The 16,027-nt window shown below is 41.1% G+C and overlaps 1 protein-coding gene across 2 annotated transcripts in view; it reads left to right on the top strand.

Annotated features, from left to right (window-relative positions):
• Positions 1-1,526: 1,526 nt before the first annotated feature.
• RAB3B (RAB3B, member RAS oncogene family) overlaps positions 1,527-16,027 on the top strand; it is a 53,034-nt gene continuing 38,533 nt past the window's right edge. Inside the window, exons 1-2 of one of the 2 annotated variants that reach the window (XM_014939513.1) lie at positions 1,527-1,607; positions 7,409-7,636. In XM_014939513.1, the coding sequence (XP_014794999.1) occupies positions 1,587-1,607; positions 7,409-7,636 (249 nt within the window). In that variant the 5' untranslated portion in view covers positions 1,527-1,586. Of the gene's footprint in view, positions 1,608-4,919; positions 5,038-7,408; positions 7,637-16,027 lie in introns of those variants that run through there. The other variant, XM_014939514.1, reaches the window with a different exon arrangement.

Consider the following 16,027-nt stretch of genomic DNA (forward strand, 5'->3'; position numbering starts at 1 on the left):
TTTCTTTACATTTTTTGCCATTGTAAAATAAGCGGTGACTAATTCATCCTTCCTGAGAGTTTTGTAGTGGCTCTAAAATGGACTTTAAGGATGTTGAACATTATGCAGGAAATGGGAGAGGCATGGCTCCAGACACAGAGAGACATTTGGCTCGGGGAAATCTTTCTAACAACGGTCCCAGCCTGTTGCCTAACAAAATGTAGTCGTGAAGTTAGAGAGCTGATGGGGAAAGGGGTGATACCCGCAGGTTCTTGACTTCTCCTCCACACCCAGCAAATTCTTAGAAGACTTCTTAAAGCCTGTGTTCCCAAATCTGAATGGGTAATAATAATAATAAATAACCACCTACATTGTTTAGAGGTTTTTATCCTTCAGTAGTCATGCATATATTGAACTCATTTGTAGCAAATCCAAATCCACTACAATCATCTTCTTGCACAGACTTCTGGACTCAATAAATCAATTTTACTTTTTGCTGCCAAGATGAAGGACTCACATTTTTAAAGCAATAACCGTAGACTTTATTTTCTTTCTGTTCACGCCGTTGAATTATTTTTGTTCTAGATCTATCAATTTAAGTCATTTGGATGACACCTCAAAATCAAGTTCTGGGCAGTACCAAGGTGAATGGCACGGAGGGCAGGGGTGTGAGAACAGGAGGAAATGTAACCAATGGTGAGAAATGTGCAGTACCTGGGGCGAGAGCACGGCCCTGACGTGTTGCCAAGTGGGGGTGATTGTCAATTGTGTGGATCGTGAGAAAGGATTTGTCCTTGTTTGATCCAAATTCTGACCTGAAATAGGTGGCTGCAGCTTGTTATTTATATAAGGTCTGAGCTTGTCCGTGTGCTTTGGCAGTCTCCACAAGGCAAGATAATGCAAGGCAAGATGAAAAACGGTGGTTTATCCCAGTTTGCTGGAGAGGAAATGCACCAGAGACAAAGTTGGTCTTCACATTAGATTAGCCATGAAAAAGAGGACTAAATTCTGTTACGTTTTTCGGCTCTGATCTGGAATAACTATTACTTTAAGGCAGTTATTTTGGTATAGATGTGCTGTAAGGGGGGTTGCAGGCATTTCCACGTCCCGTTGCAGTTTGCCTTTGCAGTGCAGTAGACTTTGACCCAGGCTTTGTGCGAAACACCGATGTATACGGGTGTATTTCAGCTGCTCCTGGGCTCCATTTACTTTGCTGCCTTTCTGCAGCGTAACGATTCCTGTCTGAGGTTTTGCACCCACTTGCAGGATTTATCTGGAACTTTCACTTTAGATTAATCTGGATATAGTCCCTTTGGTAAATTTTAAACTGATGGCTCCAAATATCTGCTGTTATCTTAATCTGTCCCTAGCTCAAATGCTATTTCTGTTCTTTTCGTGCGCCTCAGGGCTTTCCCCTTTCTTTACCTTCAGACCTTTACGCAGCGTGTGTTCACAGCCTAACCTGCCTACCCATTAGTCCCTTACATAATATTCTCATTATCCATCTTTACCGTAAACATTGTAATCCTTTTGCTTCTACATCGCCGGTTCAACAGTGTGACCACTCTCTTGGTTCATATACCCACAGCAAAGCCTCTATCTGTCTCATGGATTATAGATCTAAATTGGTAACTATCGCTTGCTTGCAATATTTATTAGCAGTTATGTTAATTGCTCATACTGTGTTTTCTGCTTCTGATAGATCTCTCTTGTAGTACTAGTGTTTGTATAAGACTTCTTAAGGTCATGACCTTATTTCCTTTATAAGCTTTATTCCTAGGACAGCGTACGCTGGCTGTAAAAGAAAAAATAAATCAATTACTTGATAGAAATCTGATTCAGGATTTAATTCCTGAAAAAGAAAAATATATTTTTTTTAGATGACAGAGCACTTAAAGGAGTGAGGTTTTATAATAGAGAATTGACATAGATGTGTAATTTGTGACTAGAGCATTTTTAACATAGATGCACTTTTTAAGACTTTGGGGGAGAGGAGGAACCCCACAAGGTATTAACTCTTTCAAAAAGAAGTTACGCTGCATGTCTGTAATGTCTCTCACAGATTACTGCTAAGCTGTAAATACTAGAGATAAAGAAATCTCTTTGGTTTAGCTACTTTTTTGTTTCTTCCCTACCACGTAATTTACAGAATAGTTTCCACAGTCTTTTAGCATCTTCAGGGTTGTCTACAGTGCTCCTGTCCTATGTTTCTATAAGAGCCTTGGCAGATGTGTGATCTATTTGACTTTAGCACAATATACGTGGGCTTTGTTTTTTTTTTTTTTTACCTACCACGTAATTTACAGAATAGTTTCCACAGTCTTTTAGCATCTTCAGGGTTGTCTACAGTGCTCCTGTCCTATGTTTCTATAAGAGCCTTGGCAGATGTGTGATCTATTTGACTTTAGCACAATATACGTGGGCTTTTTTTTTTTTTTTTTTTAACTTCTACCTTTATTTAGCCTCGTTATTTCTGCTTTTATTAAACGAGTGGATCTAGTAACCTCTTTTCTTCCTTCCACACTCCTCAGTGCCTATGGATAGCCAGGAGTCTGACAGGTACAGCTGTGTTTGTGACTCTGCCCTTGCTCTTGTTGCCTGCTGTGACCACTTGCTCCTTCTAGATTGATAGTCGTTAACTTCTCTCTTGGTTTTTCTCTGTTGGCTGATCCTGAGCGCTGGAACTCAGGAACAATGAAAGGGAAGTAAGAAAAAGTGTGGACTCTGAAATAAAGGAATGGTTTAGCACTGGTGGCTCTGTAAGGCGGTGTGTGTGCTAGTGGATGGTGATGAAGCTGTTAAAAGGTCACATTTAAATTGCCACTGGTCCCGTATAACACAAAACATATGTAGATTGTAGCCAAAATTATAATGGCTGGAAACACTTAAATTCAACATCAGTTGTTTTTAGTTGTTTTTTTTTCTGGAAGCAAATGGATGTTGAGATATACCTGTTGATTTCTAGCCAACACCATCAGCTTTAGACAGTTCATGGACTCCTTTTCACTGAATTTTTTCTCATAGAAATTGGCTGCAGGCAGTAAATACCACAGAACTGGGGCAGCAGTGACCAGTTTTAGTGATTTGTAAGAGCAGTAACACTTTGATGGTTTGTGTTGCACTACAGAACGGTTTGATTCTTCACCATGATGTTGGTCACAAATTAAAGGGCATAGCTGTGTGGAGCCATCTATGGGACACATTTCGGGGAGTACTGAAAGCAGCTAAGACTGGTTTCTCATGGAGGTGTCTTATAGTGATAGGCTTCATTTTTTTTAAACTTCATTAGGCCAAAATAGAAAATAAAAGCAGAGAGACACCTTGACTGAGGAACGTATTCTTTGGTGGCCAATAAGCTCTGATTAAGATTTTATTGCTTTAGAGCTTTTGTAGCATCCTCCTCCTCCTATGTGGTTTTTCTATCTAATAAAAGACGAGCTCACACTGCAGGCTTTTTCCTCAATAGGGAAATAATAAAGTATTTCATAGCTACATAAGTGCCTATTCTTGCAAAACTAGCTGGAAGTGGATGTGTTTGAGGCCTTGTTCCCATCGCTAAAGCATATGGGGAAAACAGGTTGTCAATATTAGTATGCTCTTAGCTACAAAGAAGTGGGATACCCAGGCAAAGAACTAGAAGATGCAAGGTCTCATACTGAAGTGTTCTCAAGGACAGCTTTTTCTTCTCCTGTGTAATGAGTTTTCTGTAATGTAGCTAAATCTTTCCTCTTATAGGTGTTTTCTTGAGGACTATTCCGAGGCAGTCAAAATGGAAACAGCCACCAGCCTTTCTTTTGCACGCTGTGTGCCAGTTGTGTTTGACTTTGGTTTTCGGTGACAAAACCCTGGTTAGTCTGCAGGTGCCTGTAAAGCAGCAGAGATGCTGCTGCTGCTGCTGTACGTGGACTCATAGAATCACAGAATGGTTAGAGTTGGAAGGGACCTTAAAGATCATTGAGTTCCAACCCCCTGCCATGGGCAGGGACACCTCCACCAGACCAGGTTGCTTGAAGCTCCATCCAACCTGGCCTTGAACCCCTCCAGGGATGGGGCATCCACAGCTTCTCTGGGCAACCTGTTCCAGTGCCTCACCACTCTCACAGGAAAGAATTTCTTTCTGGTATCTAATCTAAATATTCCCTCTTCCAATTTAGTCGTCCGAAGCAAAGCCCATCTGTGGCCGTGCGCCCAGAGAGCAGGGGGTCGTGCTGCCAAATAAACACCCTTTCACCAAGGAGGGAACACAATTCTGATGAGTTGGACAGGAGCTGCCCGACATCAGTGTGTCATCGCCTTCTCCTTCCACCGCTGATGCTGAACCTCCCTGAGGTGCCGAGGGCCTGCAGGAGATGGGGTTTGGTGGACCTTTCTCTCAGTAGCATAGCAACTGCCATCCCTTCCCACCCCTCGGTCCCCTTCGCCTGGCTCCCTCAGCTGTGCTGGATCAGGGACTGAACCAACTTTTAAACCAGGAGAAGTTGTAGGAGGATTTATTTTTAACTGGGATCGCTCCGTTCTGTGAGCCAGCTCTCTGCGCCGTCCTCGGGACCGGCATAACCAGGGGGCGCTTGGAGCTGGGGGGACAGCAAGTGGGGAAGGGGAAGGGAGGGGAGGAAGATCTTCTAGTTCCTGGCACCAGGATTCAAGCACAAACCCTGTGAAACGCTTTCAGCCCGAATGCTGGAGGAGTACAGCTTCGGTAATGACTTGCAATCAGAGGAGTAATCAGTAATTAGTACTAAAGTCCTTTCAGTTTCACTCTATTGACCCGAGGAGGGGAAAGGGAGAAGTGGAATTTAAGCAAGGGGATGGAATTTTCTTTGAAATTTTTGCGCTCCGATGCTGCCTGTGACAACCCAACCTGCAGCATCTCCGGCGCAGCACGGGGGGACGCGCCGGCCAGCGAGTCTTCTGCTTCTATGACAACAGCCCCGCGTCCTCTGCGAGTATCATTGGATCTTATTTTCTGCATTGTGCCTCTAACAAAGCTGCTCTCTCGCCGGCCGCGTTCTGTAATTGCTTTTTTAACTGAGATCTGAAAGTGGCGTTTGTAGCCAGGTACACTTTTGATTATAGCAATCTAGGGGGGGGTTAATAGAAGCAGCAGTGTTTCATTTAAAAGATCAGCTTGGAGTGCGTAGATGGATTCTGTGAAGACAGGGGTAGAAAGAAGATATTGATTCCTGTATGATTAGTAGAATACTTCTTTGTTAAAGGTCTGCTTCTGAATCTTTAAATGGCCAGGCTTCAAGTGATGAGGGCATCTCACTCTTTCAAGCCTCTGTGTGAGTGGAATGGCAAAGTAGAGATTTTAATTTTTTTTTTGTTCTTTAGCAAGTGCATATGTGTTCTCAATGGCATTTGTGGAAGTTATGTATGTGTTTGAGGAAGATAAATCACTCAAATAGGTAACTTACTGTCTCCCAGCTTGGTGTTGGTACAAATCAACTAATCATCTGAATTTGTAATTTTTGCAGCTGAGATTTCTAGCATCTGAACCGAGGCAGTGAGTGCGTTGGCCTGAGTGTGTGTGTGGAAGTCAGTTGGGTGTTGAACTCTTCATTTTAGAAATTCCTGTTACAAGCCACCAGGGATAAGCAGAAGAGCCCTCTTCTGATAACTGGTGAGAAGAAAATTCGTACTTGGGTTTCCTGGAGTGCTTGCACAGGACTGAGGTCTTACTGAAGAGCAGCTAAAGTTCAGAAGAGTGTGTATCAGAATTGTGTTGTATCCTACAGAGAATCACTTGTGGGAAGATTTTACAGCATTCAGTGCAGCTGTTGACTATTGAGCTACTGATAAAGTTCTTCAGAAACTGTCCTTGTTAATGCAATCTGTGAACGAAATGTCTGCTGCACCAACCCTTTTCTGTGTGAGAAAGTTGCATGTGTTTAATCAGAGATAAACAGTTATGCAGATTTTACAGAAGTTTAAACTGAGTTGCTTTTGGTTTGCTTCCCCTCTGTTGGGAATTTAAGTTAAACTGTCATCCCAATTTAGGTTGCCTTTGGACAGGATTTTGGTTTATAGCTGTTTAACTGCAGTGAGTCTCAAACTGTTTGTTTCATTTTATTTTTTTTTGGTGGGTGAAACCCTGCGTGCAGGTGAGACTCCCTAAGAAGGGAGGTATTTGGGCACGTGGTGGGAACTGTGTTCCCAGAGGTGTCCATGAATCCGAGTTGAGGGCAAAATTAACTCATTTATTTGGATGCCAGGGGAAGAGGAGACTTTGTCCCCACTCAGTGTTTTCTGACTCTACACACAGGTAGCACATATCCTAGTTTGGACAAGTAGCTGCTAATCAGACCCGTGCTGTCACTGCTCCAGTTTGCACAACCCCGTGACTGGTTATAAGGAGCTGAGACCTTCACTTTGATTTTGAAACAGCATTCAAGATTAAAAATGTGATACATCTGTTAAAAGGAGAAGTTCCCTTTCGTTCCTCTCCATAGTAATTTGGTCTGTGTAGTTGTCTTCTGCTCTTTACAAACAGAGATGAAAACTCAGGGCCTTGCCTTCTCCTGTGGAGTGTCTGAGCTGTGTATGGTAAAGCAGCCGGGGCTGCTCAGTGACTTCAACCCATCTTGGTATTTCAGGTGTCGCAGTTGTTTTTTTGGTTTCTGAATCCACTTCAGGGTCTCAAGAGAAGGAGGGATCTCTGAAGCTCCATCTTTCCCCATCCCCGCTGCACACTAGCATCCCCAACTCTCTCGTCACCGTAATAAAAAGGGATAATTTATCTGTTCCAAATGCTGCCTGCAGCCCCACTGAGCCCTCATGTTTTATGCAGGTGCCATTTATTTTAATTGCAGTCTTGAGAGTACATACGTGTTGGATGGATTCAAAGTTGTCAGTTGAAATTCCTGATGTTTCATCTTCTCCCATTGTAAATGTTGAGGACAGAACTTTTCTAAGGATAAAATGGTGGTGGTGCCTGTGCTAGAAATGTAGATTTTTAATTTTTTTTTTTTCTGTAGAAGTCATAAAAGGAATTATTTAGGTTTACCTTAGAGGATGCTTGATGAATTGCATAGCTGGATGCACTGACAAAGATTTTAGTTATTGGTTGCTGCACTGCAGTTTATTGGAGCAACAGAAGTGGCACCCTGCCACTGGAGTAAAGAATGCTGTTTCCCCACTAGAATTTGAACAATCTGCAATAGCCATCTGTTATTCTTTTGAACACAAAGCAGTGCAACAGGTATATTTCCTGGGCTTGGAAATCTTACTGCTACAAGTGGATAATAGAAATTTCAAGTGAGGGTTTAAAATAAGATTTCAAGGTGTATTCCTCTTTATTCAGCAGGTAGAGCGGTTATGATATTAGAAAGAAGAGAGATAAGCTAAACATATGGTATACACAGTTAAGGAAAACAAATGCTGAACTGCTCTTAAATCTGTTCTTTTTCAATGTTTGTCCTTTTCTTAGATGGCTTCAGTAACAGATGCCAGATACAGGCAGAAAGATACTTCAGATCAAAATTTTGATTACATGTTCAAACTCCTGATCATTGGCAACAGCAGCGTGGGTAAAACATCCTTCCTCTTCAGATACGCCGATGACACTTTCACACCAGCCTTCGTTAGCACAGTAGGAATTGACTTCAAAGTGAAAACAGTTTATAGGAATGACAAGCGGGTGAAACTGCAGATTTGGGTAAGTGCCAGCATTTTCAAAAATGCTTTATATTAATCCCAGCAAGGATACCATGGTAAAAAAATAGCTTGTTTGGAAGTAGATTTTTTGGATTAATATAGATTTTGATTGTTCATAAGTTTTGTGTGGGTGTATTATTTGTCTCCCTGCAGTATAGCTGAGTAAGTTCTCTTTGTATTGGTGTCTCAACTGGTGGGATTCCTGATATGGTCTTGAGCAGCTGCTCTGTGTTTTGAGGAGTCAGTGAACTATTAAACTGCAGCAAACCCAGAGCAGGTCCAGAGCCCTTTGCTCACTCAAAAAAGTGCTGTTACTAGTAGGTGGAGAAATTCAGTGAGTCCTCAATGAGTGAACTCTGCACATAGCTTCTACTACGAGCTTATGTCCTCCAAAATAGATGCTCGTATCTTCCTGCAACTCATGTACCTGCTCAGCAGCACTGAGCCAGCTCACTTCATCCATCCAGGGTTCCTCGGGGGGGAAAGACAGAGGTGTGCTTCAAACCATCTCTGCTGACACGACTTCTTGGTAAATCAAATGGGAGGAGAAGTGGTGCAGGTAAGCTGGAGGCTCCTTCTGCTTAAACACCCAGTCATGGGACGTTTTCAGCCTTTTTGAATTACAGGATCCTAACCTAGTTTAAAAAAAAAAAAAAAAAAAAAAAAAAGAAAAAGTTCCTGAGCTGCAGTGTGGCAGACTAAGGCCAAGCAATTCTCAGTAGCTCATCATGTACCTTTTTATGGAAACCAACTGTTTTCTTTTATTCAACTTGCTGGCAAATGACTTAAACCCTTCGGTGCAAGTGCCATTTATCCTGATGGTGCTTAAACCCTCTGCATCCCACTGAATTACTCAGTGTGTTTAAAAAAAACACTTAGGCTCATGTTTAAAAAAAAAAAAAAAAAAAAAGAAAAAGAAAAAGTTCCTGAGCTGCAGTGTGGCAGACTAAGGCCAAGCAATTCTCAGTAGCTCATCATGTACCTTTTTATGGAAACCAACTGTTTTCTTTTATTCAACTTGCTGGCAAATGACTTAAACCCTTCGGTGCAAGTGCCATTTATCCTGATGGTGCTTAAACCCTCTGCATCCCACTGAATTACTCAGTGTGTTTAAAAAAAACACTTAGGCTCATATTGCTGTGTTTTAAAGGACCATGGGGCTCCATCTGGAATTCCAGTTAGCAAGATTCTTCTCTTCTGTTTTGCATAAAAAGAAAAGATCTCAAATAGAAGATATGAAGCTAGTATTCGCTTAAGCAATTTTAAAGGAGTTAGGTTACTAACTTGAAGTAGCTGCCTACTTAGTTAAGCTTAAAGCTCAGACTTGAAGATGAGTTGGAATTGCATAGCATTTCTACCCAAGTTCTGCCCCAGCTAATAGTGTATTCTTCTAATTGTTCTATATACACCTGATTTATAATCAATCTTTAATTATGGCATTTAAATGTGATATTATAGTAATCATATTGGGGTTTTATTTATTGTGACTATCTTGAATAGTCATAATAAATTAATGAGAATCTAAGATGAGGAACTTTTGGGGTTTTTTTGGTTTTGGTTTGTTTTTACTGCAACAATATGAGTCATTTTATTTCTGTGTTGCTGGGAACAAGGTACAAATTATTTAATAAAAGATCCTTTTTATGCTGCAAAATTCTGGCATTGAAACTAATGTAGATAACCTGACATGAAACTGTTCGATTTAATTTAGGGTTTAGGTAATAAGAATGTTTGTAGTTTAGGCCCCGTAAGCAACTATCCAGTTTGTCTTTCTTAATCTTGGAACGTGACATTCTCTAATAAGTTGTGTAAAAGCAAGACAGAAAGCAACATGAAATATTTGTGTGAGGTTTTTTGTGTTTTTTTTCAAAGATACTGGGATTAAAATGAATGAAGCAATAATATTAATTGAATCTGTTTGAAGGCTTTGGGGGGAAAAAGGCTTTAATAACCTTAACCTTCTTATAAGCAGAGATGTCAGGTGGATTCCTCAGAGGGTGTTATCTATAGGACCTGTAATATTGGAGTTACCAACAGCATTGTTGACTTAAAATTCATTTTCAATAAAAGGTTCATGTAAGTGTTTGACAGTTTCCAGAGTGACTTGTGTTCTTTTCTTCTCTCTGTGTTCCTTGCATGGATCCCTGATGTGAGTCATGATTTAAGGATTTAACAAAAACAATGAGTGTGTACCTCTGTAAAAACCACAGTATTTGAACTTGTTTACCTCCTGCCTGTCCTGAGACTAAACTTGTAATTTCAATGTATTCTTTTGGGTACATGTAATAGAAGTGGGGACTATTAGCATACCAAAACCATGCATTCCTATGTGTGGGAAGGAAGAGTTTTCTTACCAACCTGTCTTCCAATTACTTTTTTGAAAGATTTACAGCTGCTATTGAGTTTCTGTGAGTGTGGGACCTGCAGCGCCGTTGAACACTTTGCTTTTACTTGCAACTTTCCAGTTATATTGATTTTTTTTAATTTTTTTTTTTAAATTATGCTCCCTCTAAGCTTAATGTTAAGTCTTACCTGAACCAGGTCCAACGTGAAATGAAAGTGTAGAAGGAGAAGGTACAAGTGTTTAAATTAACCACTTCAAATATCTTTATAAAATCCAGAGAGGAGCACTTGTAGAACCCTCTAATGTTCTCTGCTCTGCAGAGCCAGGTTTCTTTCAGTTCATGGGTGCTTGTGGAGCTCTTGAGTGCGTGCAGCTGTGCCACAAATAACCTTGTTTTGCGTCCTACGAATCTCAAGTTACTACAGCTGTGCTGCGATCCAGAGAGATTGGGTGATGGTTGGGACTGTCTGCATTGACTTTTGCAAGTGTTGAACAGAAGAGCAGAGGACTTGGGTGTAGGGTTCCAGCTACAAAGAGCTCCTTGGGTTTTCTTAAAGCTAAGAAAAAATTCATACTGCTTCAAGTGCCATGCAGCTGTGTGTAAAGGCTAACAGTGTGTCCCTAAATGTCTGTCTGGCCTGTCTCATGGTTAATATCTCCAGTAGAAATTGGTGAGTGTTTTTAAGGTAGAGATCTAGCTTTTGTGTTTGCGCTGAGTTTGAGGAGGTCCATATTTTGTGACTGGGGATTTGACAAGCTGTCATGTGTAATGATCAAAGAAGAGTGCTGCTCCCTTCAATCTCGATGTCACTGGTGGGCCTCCTGCTTTGTTGACATGCCAATCACCCAAACTGATATTTTAGTAAGATTCCTATCAGTTGTGCTAGTGACCTGGCAGTCTGGGAAATGATCTGCTTTGAAAAGACTTGAAAGGACACTCTCTCCCTTTTGAGATTCGAGAGGAATGCGACACAGTAAAGATATTTACAGTGGTTTTAAGGCAGAATGATAGCTCTGATGCTAGAGAAGAAAACAGCAAAATGGTGCAGAGAGGGGTTATGTGTAATAATGTTTTGTGGGTTTTTTCCTTTGTTAAAGAACTCCAAGATCAGTTGACGGTGTTTTAATTTCAAGTCTTTTCTGTCTTATTTAGGAACGGTGGTCTTATGTAAATTGAATACGTGACCTTTACTGAGAAAGCTCATTTTGTAATTGGATGAGGTTTGGTAACTTAAACATTTCTAATTTAAAATATCACTTAAGCAAATATATTAATATATTATGTAGACATTCTAATATCTACATAAATGTAAGTCTTGGATTAGAATTTTTTTTTTAAATGCCACTGTCATCTCTAATAATACTTTCATGTAAAGCATCTCCCTTACAATATATTTGTAAGGAGCTGATTTATAATATCTCTCTGCATGTGGGGTGTATGTGTGGATTATTTCTTTCTTGACCAACAGTTTTGTATTCCTAGAGTTGCTAATTACTGATGGAAAGCGATTATATTTTCAGCCAGGTATGCTTTTTATTATAAATAAATCTCAAAGGTAACATTATTATATTCTTAGCAAATGCGTGCAGTTAATACTCAATGCAGCGTTCAGGTTGCCTAGCAGCTAGAGAAGGCCACTTTGTCCAGATCCAGATGGAAGCAGGGTTAATGAATAAAAGTGGCATTGGTTTTAGGTGAGAGCAATGTGAGATTTCTTTTTCTTTCTTTTTTTTTTTTTTTTTCCTTCTGTGCGTTGTGTGTCTCTTGGTGCTAAGTAATAATGGTGCTAAGTAGCAATAATGGCAGAACTCTTGAGCAGCGCAGCATTGGGGTTAACTGCTGAGGGACAGACTCTGGTCCTTCACACTGGCCCAGTCTAGGTTAATTCTATGAGCTCTTTGGATAGTAACACAGATTTCCTCATGGAAAACCACTGGCAGTCTTTAGCCCAAAAGGCTTGCAGGGCACACCGCTTTGCACACCACACAATATGTGTGTTGGGTGAGGAATTGCTTCACACCATCATCATACTTCTGTAGAGCATGTTGCACAGTGGAGCCTCGATTTTGTTAAACATACTATAAACTATTAATCTATGTGATTAATAATAAACATAATTACATTCAGGGTTTGGGCGCCGATGTCACAGTTGAAACTACTTTCCACCTCCTTTTTTAAAGGTAAATAGAGGTTAAATTTAACTTCAGGTTAAAAGGCAAAAGGATGTGATGTTCAGATGGAGACAGCATGTTTAGACTGTGGTATGATTTTTCTTTTAAGGTGCTGCTTATCAGATTTAAACTGCTAGGGTGAGTATGGCTTTTTCTTTCCCACTAACAAGAATGTTTCTATGGCTTGACTGCTGAAACCTGTGGGGGTCTGAGATCAGCGGTAGTGGATGTCTAAAACCCGTGTTACAGCTCTCAGGCACAGCTGGGAAGAGGGTGCAAAGCAACATCACTCTGTTTTTGTGGGAAGGATCTTTACAAACAGAAATATGACAACTGCTAATTACGCTGAGTGGCAGTTACCATTACAAAACAACAACAAAAAAAGTGTAAACCAAAATAAAACCCGAGCTGCATAGCCACCCAGAAGGCAAATATGTGATGTTTTTAAAAGCTTTTTATAGCATTTGTCGCCTGGATGACAGGTTGTTACTGTGCAGTTCACCTCATAGGGAAGGGATTCAAAGAAATAACACTGGTAACTAAGTTAATCCTTTCATTTAAAGGAGGTAAAATTAGAACACCATCATACTTGATTGTAAATTTTAATGGTAATTGCACACTTAACCAAAAGCTAATTATGCATTTCAGATGAGAGAATCATCTATTCCCCTGGCATCCCGTTCCCAATCATGTTTTTGCTAAGTTCCTTATAAGTGCTGGCTTTAAACTTGAATGCTTGCACAAAACTTGTTTCTAAAAAAAGACATCCTAAGAGTTCTGTAATTTGATATATAGGTGCAATAGCAATGGGTGACTCTGAAGATCTAATGGGCCTGATTCTGCTCAGCATTTTCACAGCTGTTGCAAAATCCTCTGCTTTGCTGTTTAGACAAAGAACTAAAGTAGATGAAGTCACCATAGTGAAAAGAACAGATTGATCCTTGTAAGAGGGCAAGGATCGCATCTTACATACAGCATTGAGGGCTTACTGGGTCTCAGGAATGAAAATCATTGTGAGTGAGCAAACCTGAAGCACTACTTCTGATGTTAAAACACAATGCAGAATATTTAACTGGAGAAGAGATACAAAAACGTATTTCAATTCCAAGGTCTTGGTTACATCTCAAGAAATAATACTCCTCCTTTGGGAAGAACTTGGTGCTCTTGCCAGTTTGAATGGTCTTTAAGATGAGAATTGCTAAGAGTGTTACAAGGGAAAAATAAAAACAGGGCATTCCTGCATTTGCAGTTAAATAGTTGATGTGGAAGGTTTATTTCTGCTTATAGTTAATCACCTCAATCCCATTGTTATCTCATTATAACTCTACATTAGAGTGAAGGCTGAATGCAACTTCAATCTAAACTCTGTTACTGCTGGAGTTATTCCTGCTTACGATATTGGATTTGATCCCACTGCGAGGTGTAGTATCCTTTCATGCTAGCTTACTAGCTACGTGGAGCACTTGGCCTTGTTTGGTGCATTACAGTAAAATGAAAAAAGTTGGAGTATTGTATTCAGAGGTACTTGGATTCATGCTGTATCCAAGAGCAGGGTCCAGTCTGTTTGTTGGAGTTGATGAAGAGCTGCTGATAGTTCAAGGGTTTGGACATTTTATAGGGACAATGGGCCAATGTTAACTGGTTGTCCAGTAGGGGAAAAGAAGTCTTGAGAAGATTTCAAGGGGAATTCTCCAGTTGATGTAGTAAGGCAGCTAAACTCTGAAAGGACAAACAGGTTGCTCACCTTTTGAATTTAATGCTTTTTACAGCAGAAATTCAGAACAGATATTTTGGTACTTTCCAGTAATCATTTTACGTAAGGTCTTAGACTCATGTGCCTCAAAACATTTTCCAGTTGTCCTTGTCTTATCAGAATCACCCTTATTATGATTTTCTTTCATAGTGTTATCTTCTACATAATGGCTAGGTATATTCTATATTTAAATATACTTGGTTACACTGTGATCAGTTACAAGATAATGCAGTGGGTGGAATTTATGAGTTCTCACGGTATTTGTCTCAAGTGAGCACATACTTAAACTGTATCATAAGTTTTTGGTAAAATGAGCAAATACAACTATTTGATGAGCTTATTTACATTTATAACTTTCATGCATTGTGTTGTCTACTGCAGTGTCATGTTTATGCAACACTTAGGAGTAGGCTGAATGGCTGATTTTAGAGATAAAAACAGGAACCCAAGACCATAAAAACTGCTTTTCAGATGTGAGAAATTGTACCCTGTAGCACAACTGGGGTACCCGGGAGTTTAGCAGTGGGGACTTTGTAATTTATTTTCTGTTGTGTAGCTATGTAATGTCATCCTGAGTCATTAAACAGCATGAATTAAGCTCCCAGATGTTGAGCACTGATTTTCTGTATTACTGTTGGCAAGGGCTATGGGCATCCAGGAGTATCCCTGAAGCACCTTTAGATTTGTTGGAAAGGCGAATGAGTGATGATCCTTCCAGCACAGGGGAAATGGTGACGTTAATCCCTACCCACAACACAAAATCATCAGCCTCTCACTAGACCAGGTTGCTCAAAGCTCCATCCAGCCTGGCCTTAAGCACTTGCAGGGATGGGGCATCCACAGCTTCTCTGGGCAACCTGTTCCAGTGCCTCATCGCGCTCAGAGCAAAGAATTTCTTCCTGGTATCCAATGTAAATCTACCATCTTGCAGTTTGAAGCCATTACCCCTCATGCTATTGCTACATGCCCTTGTAAAAAGTCCCTCTCCAGCTTTCTTGTAGGTCCCTTTGAGTTACTGGAAGGCTGCTATAAGATCTCCCCAGAGCCTTTTTTTCTCCAGGCTGAACAACCTCAATTCAAGAATGTATCTTCCAATAGCAGTTTAGCACCTTGTATTTTATATTCAGGAGCCACTGCAGCCCAAAAGTCTATCCTGGGCACCCTAGCGTGTCCTTCTCTGCTTCTGTCACAGTCCAGGTTTTGCTGTGTTGTTAAGATGTTCCTCCTTCCAAGTGGAGCTGCTGGTCCCAAGTGCTGTATGAAGCTCACACGTGGGCATCCTGTGCTTCTCTTGTGCGCTTGCGTCTTGTTTGAAAAGCCCTTTGGTTTTGCTAATTCTATTTCTGATCCATTTATTTCCTAAACGTATATCAGATAATCAATGCTTTGCCACTAATTTATGTTAGAAACTGATATAGGGGGCAGCAAGAGGGTTTGGGAGGAGCAGGTGTGAGCGGGGCAGATAAATGCACGGTTATACGAGCGGCTGTGCTTTATTAAGTGAAATAACTTCATGTGGTGTCAGAGTCAAGCCATTAAACTTCGTGTATTACTTAAGGCTCAATGAGGGTGTTTTCTCAGCCGGATTCCAGCTGGCTAGTGGCTCTGACAAACTGATACAGACATCTGTACCAGTGCTGGAGGGTAAAGTCATGGAGAGAGCGGCGTGTGTCGACACGCGTGTGCATGTATGCTGCTGCTGTTGCTGTCCCTCTGCTTTTCTCCTCGCCGGAGCGATGAAATGGAGCACACAGGGGCTCTGTGCGTAGGATGTTTGTTAGCCAGGATATTCATGCTGCTGCTGTTTTTCGTTGTGTTCAGAGATCCACCTGCTGCTTCCCCTGCCGCGGTCCCTGGGTGGGTGACAGCGCTGTGGCGGTTCCCCAGTCGCCAGGCGTCCCAGTGCCATGGTAACTGCATCCTGCTCCGCTGCCTGCCAGCGGGCACACAGCCCTTCCCGGGGCTGAAAGGCAGCAAGCTCTCCAAGTGCCAAATTGTGGTAGACTGGCGTGAGTCAGCTTTGATAAAGTCCGTGGAAAGCCCTTTATCAAGTGGTCTGAAGGTCTCTTTTTTTCCCTTTTTTTTTTTTTCTTTTAAAGAGGGAAGAAAGAGAAATAACTCCC

The sequence above is a fragment of the Calidris pugnax genome, unplaced genomic scaffold (assembly GCF_001431845.1).
Source record: "Calidris pugnax isolate Ruff unplaced genomic scaffold, ASM143184v1 scaffold18, whole genome shotgun sequence".
Lineage (NCBI taxonomy): Eukaryota > Metazoa > Chordata > Aves > Charadriiformes > Scolopacidae > Calidris > Calidris pugnax.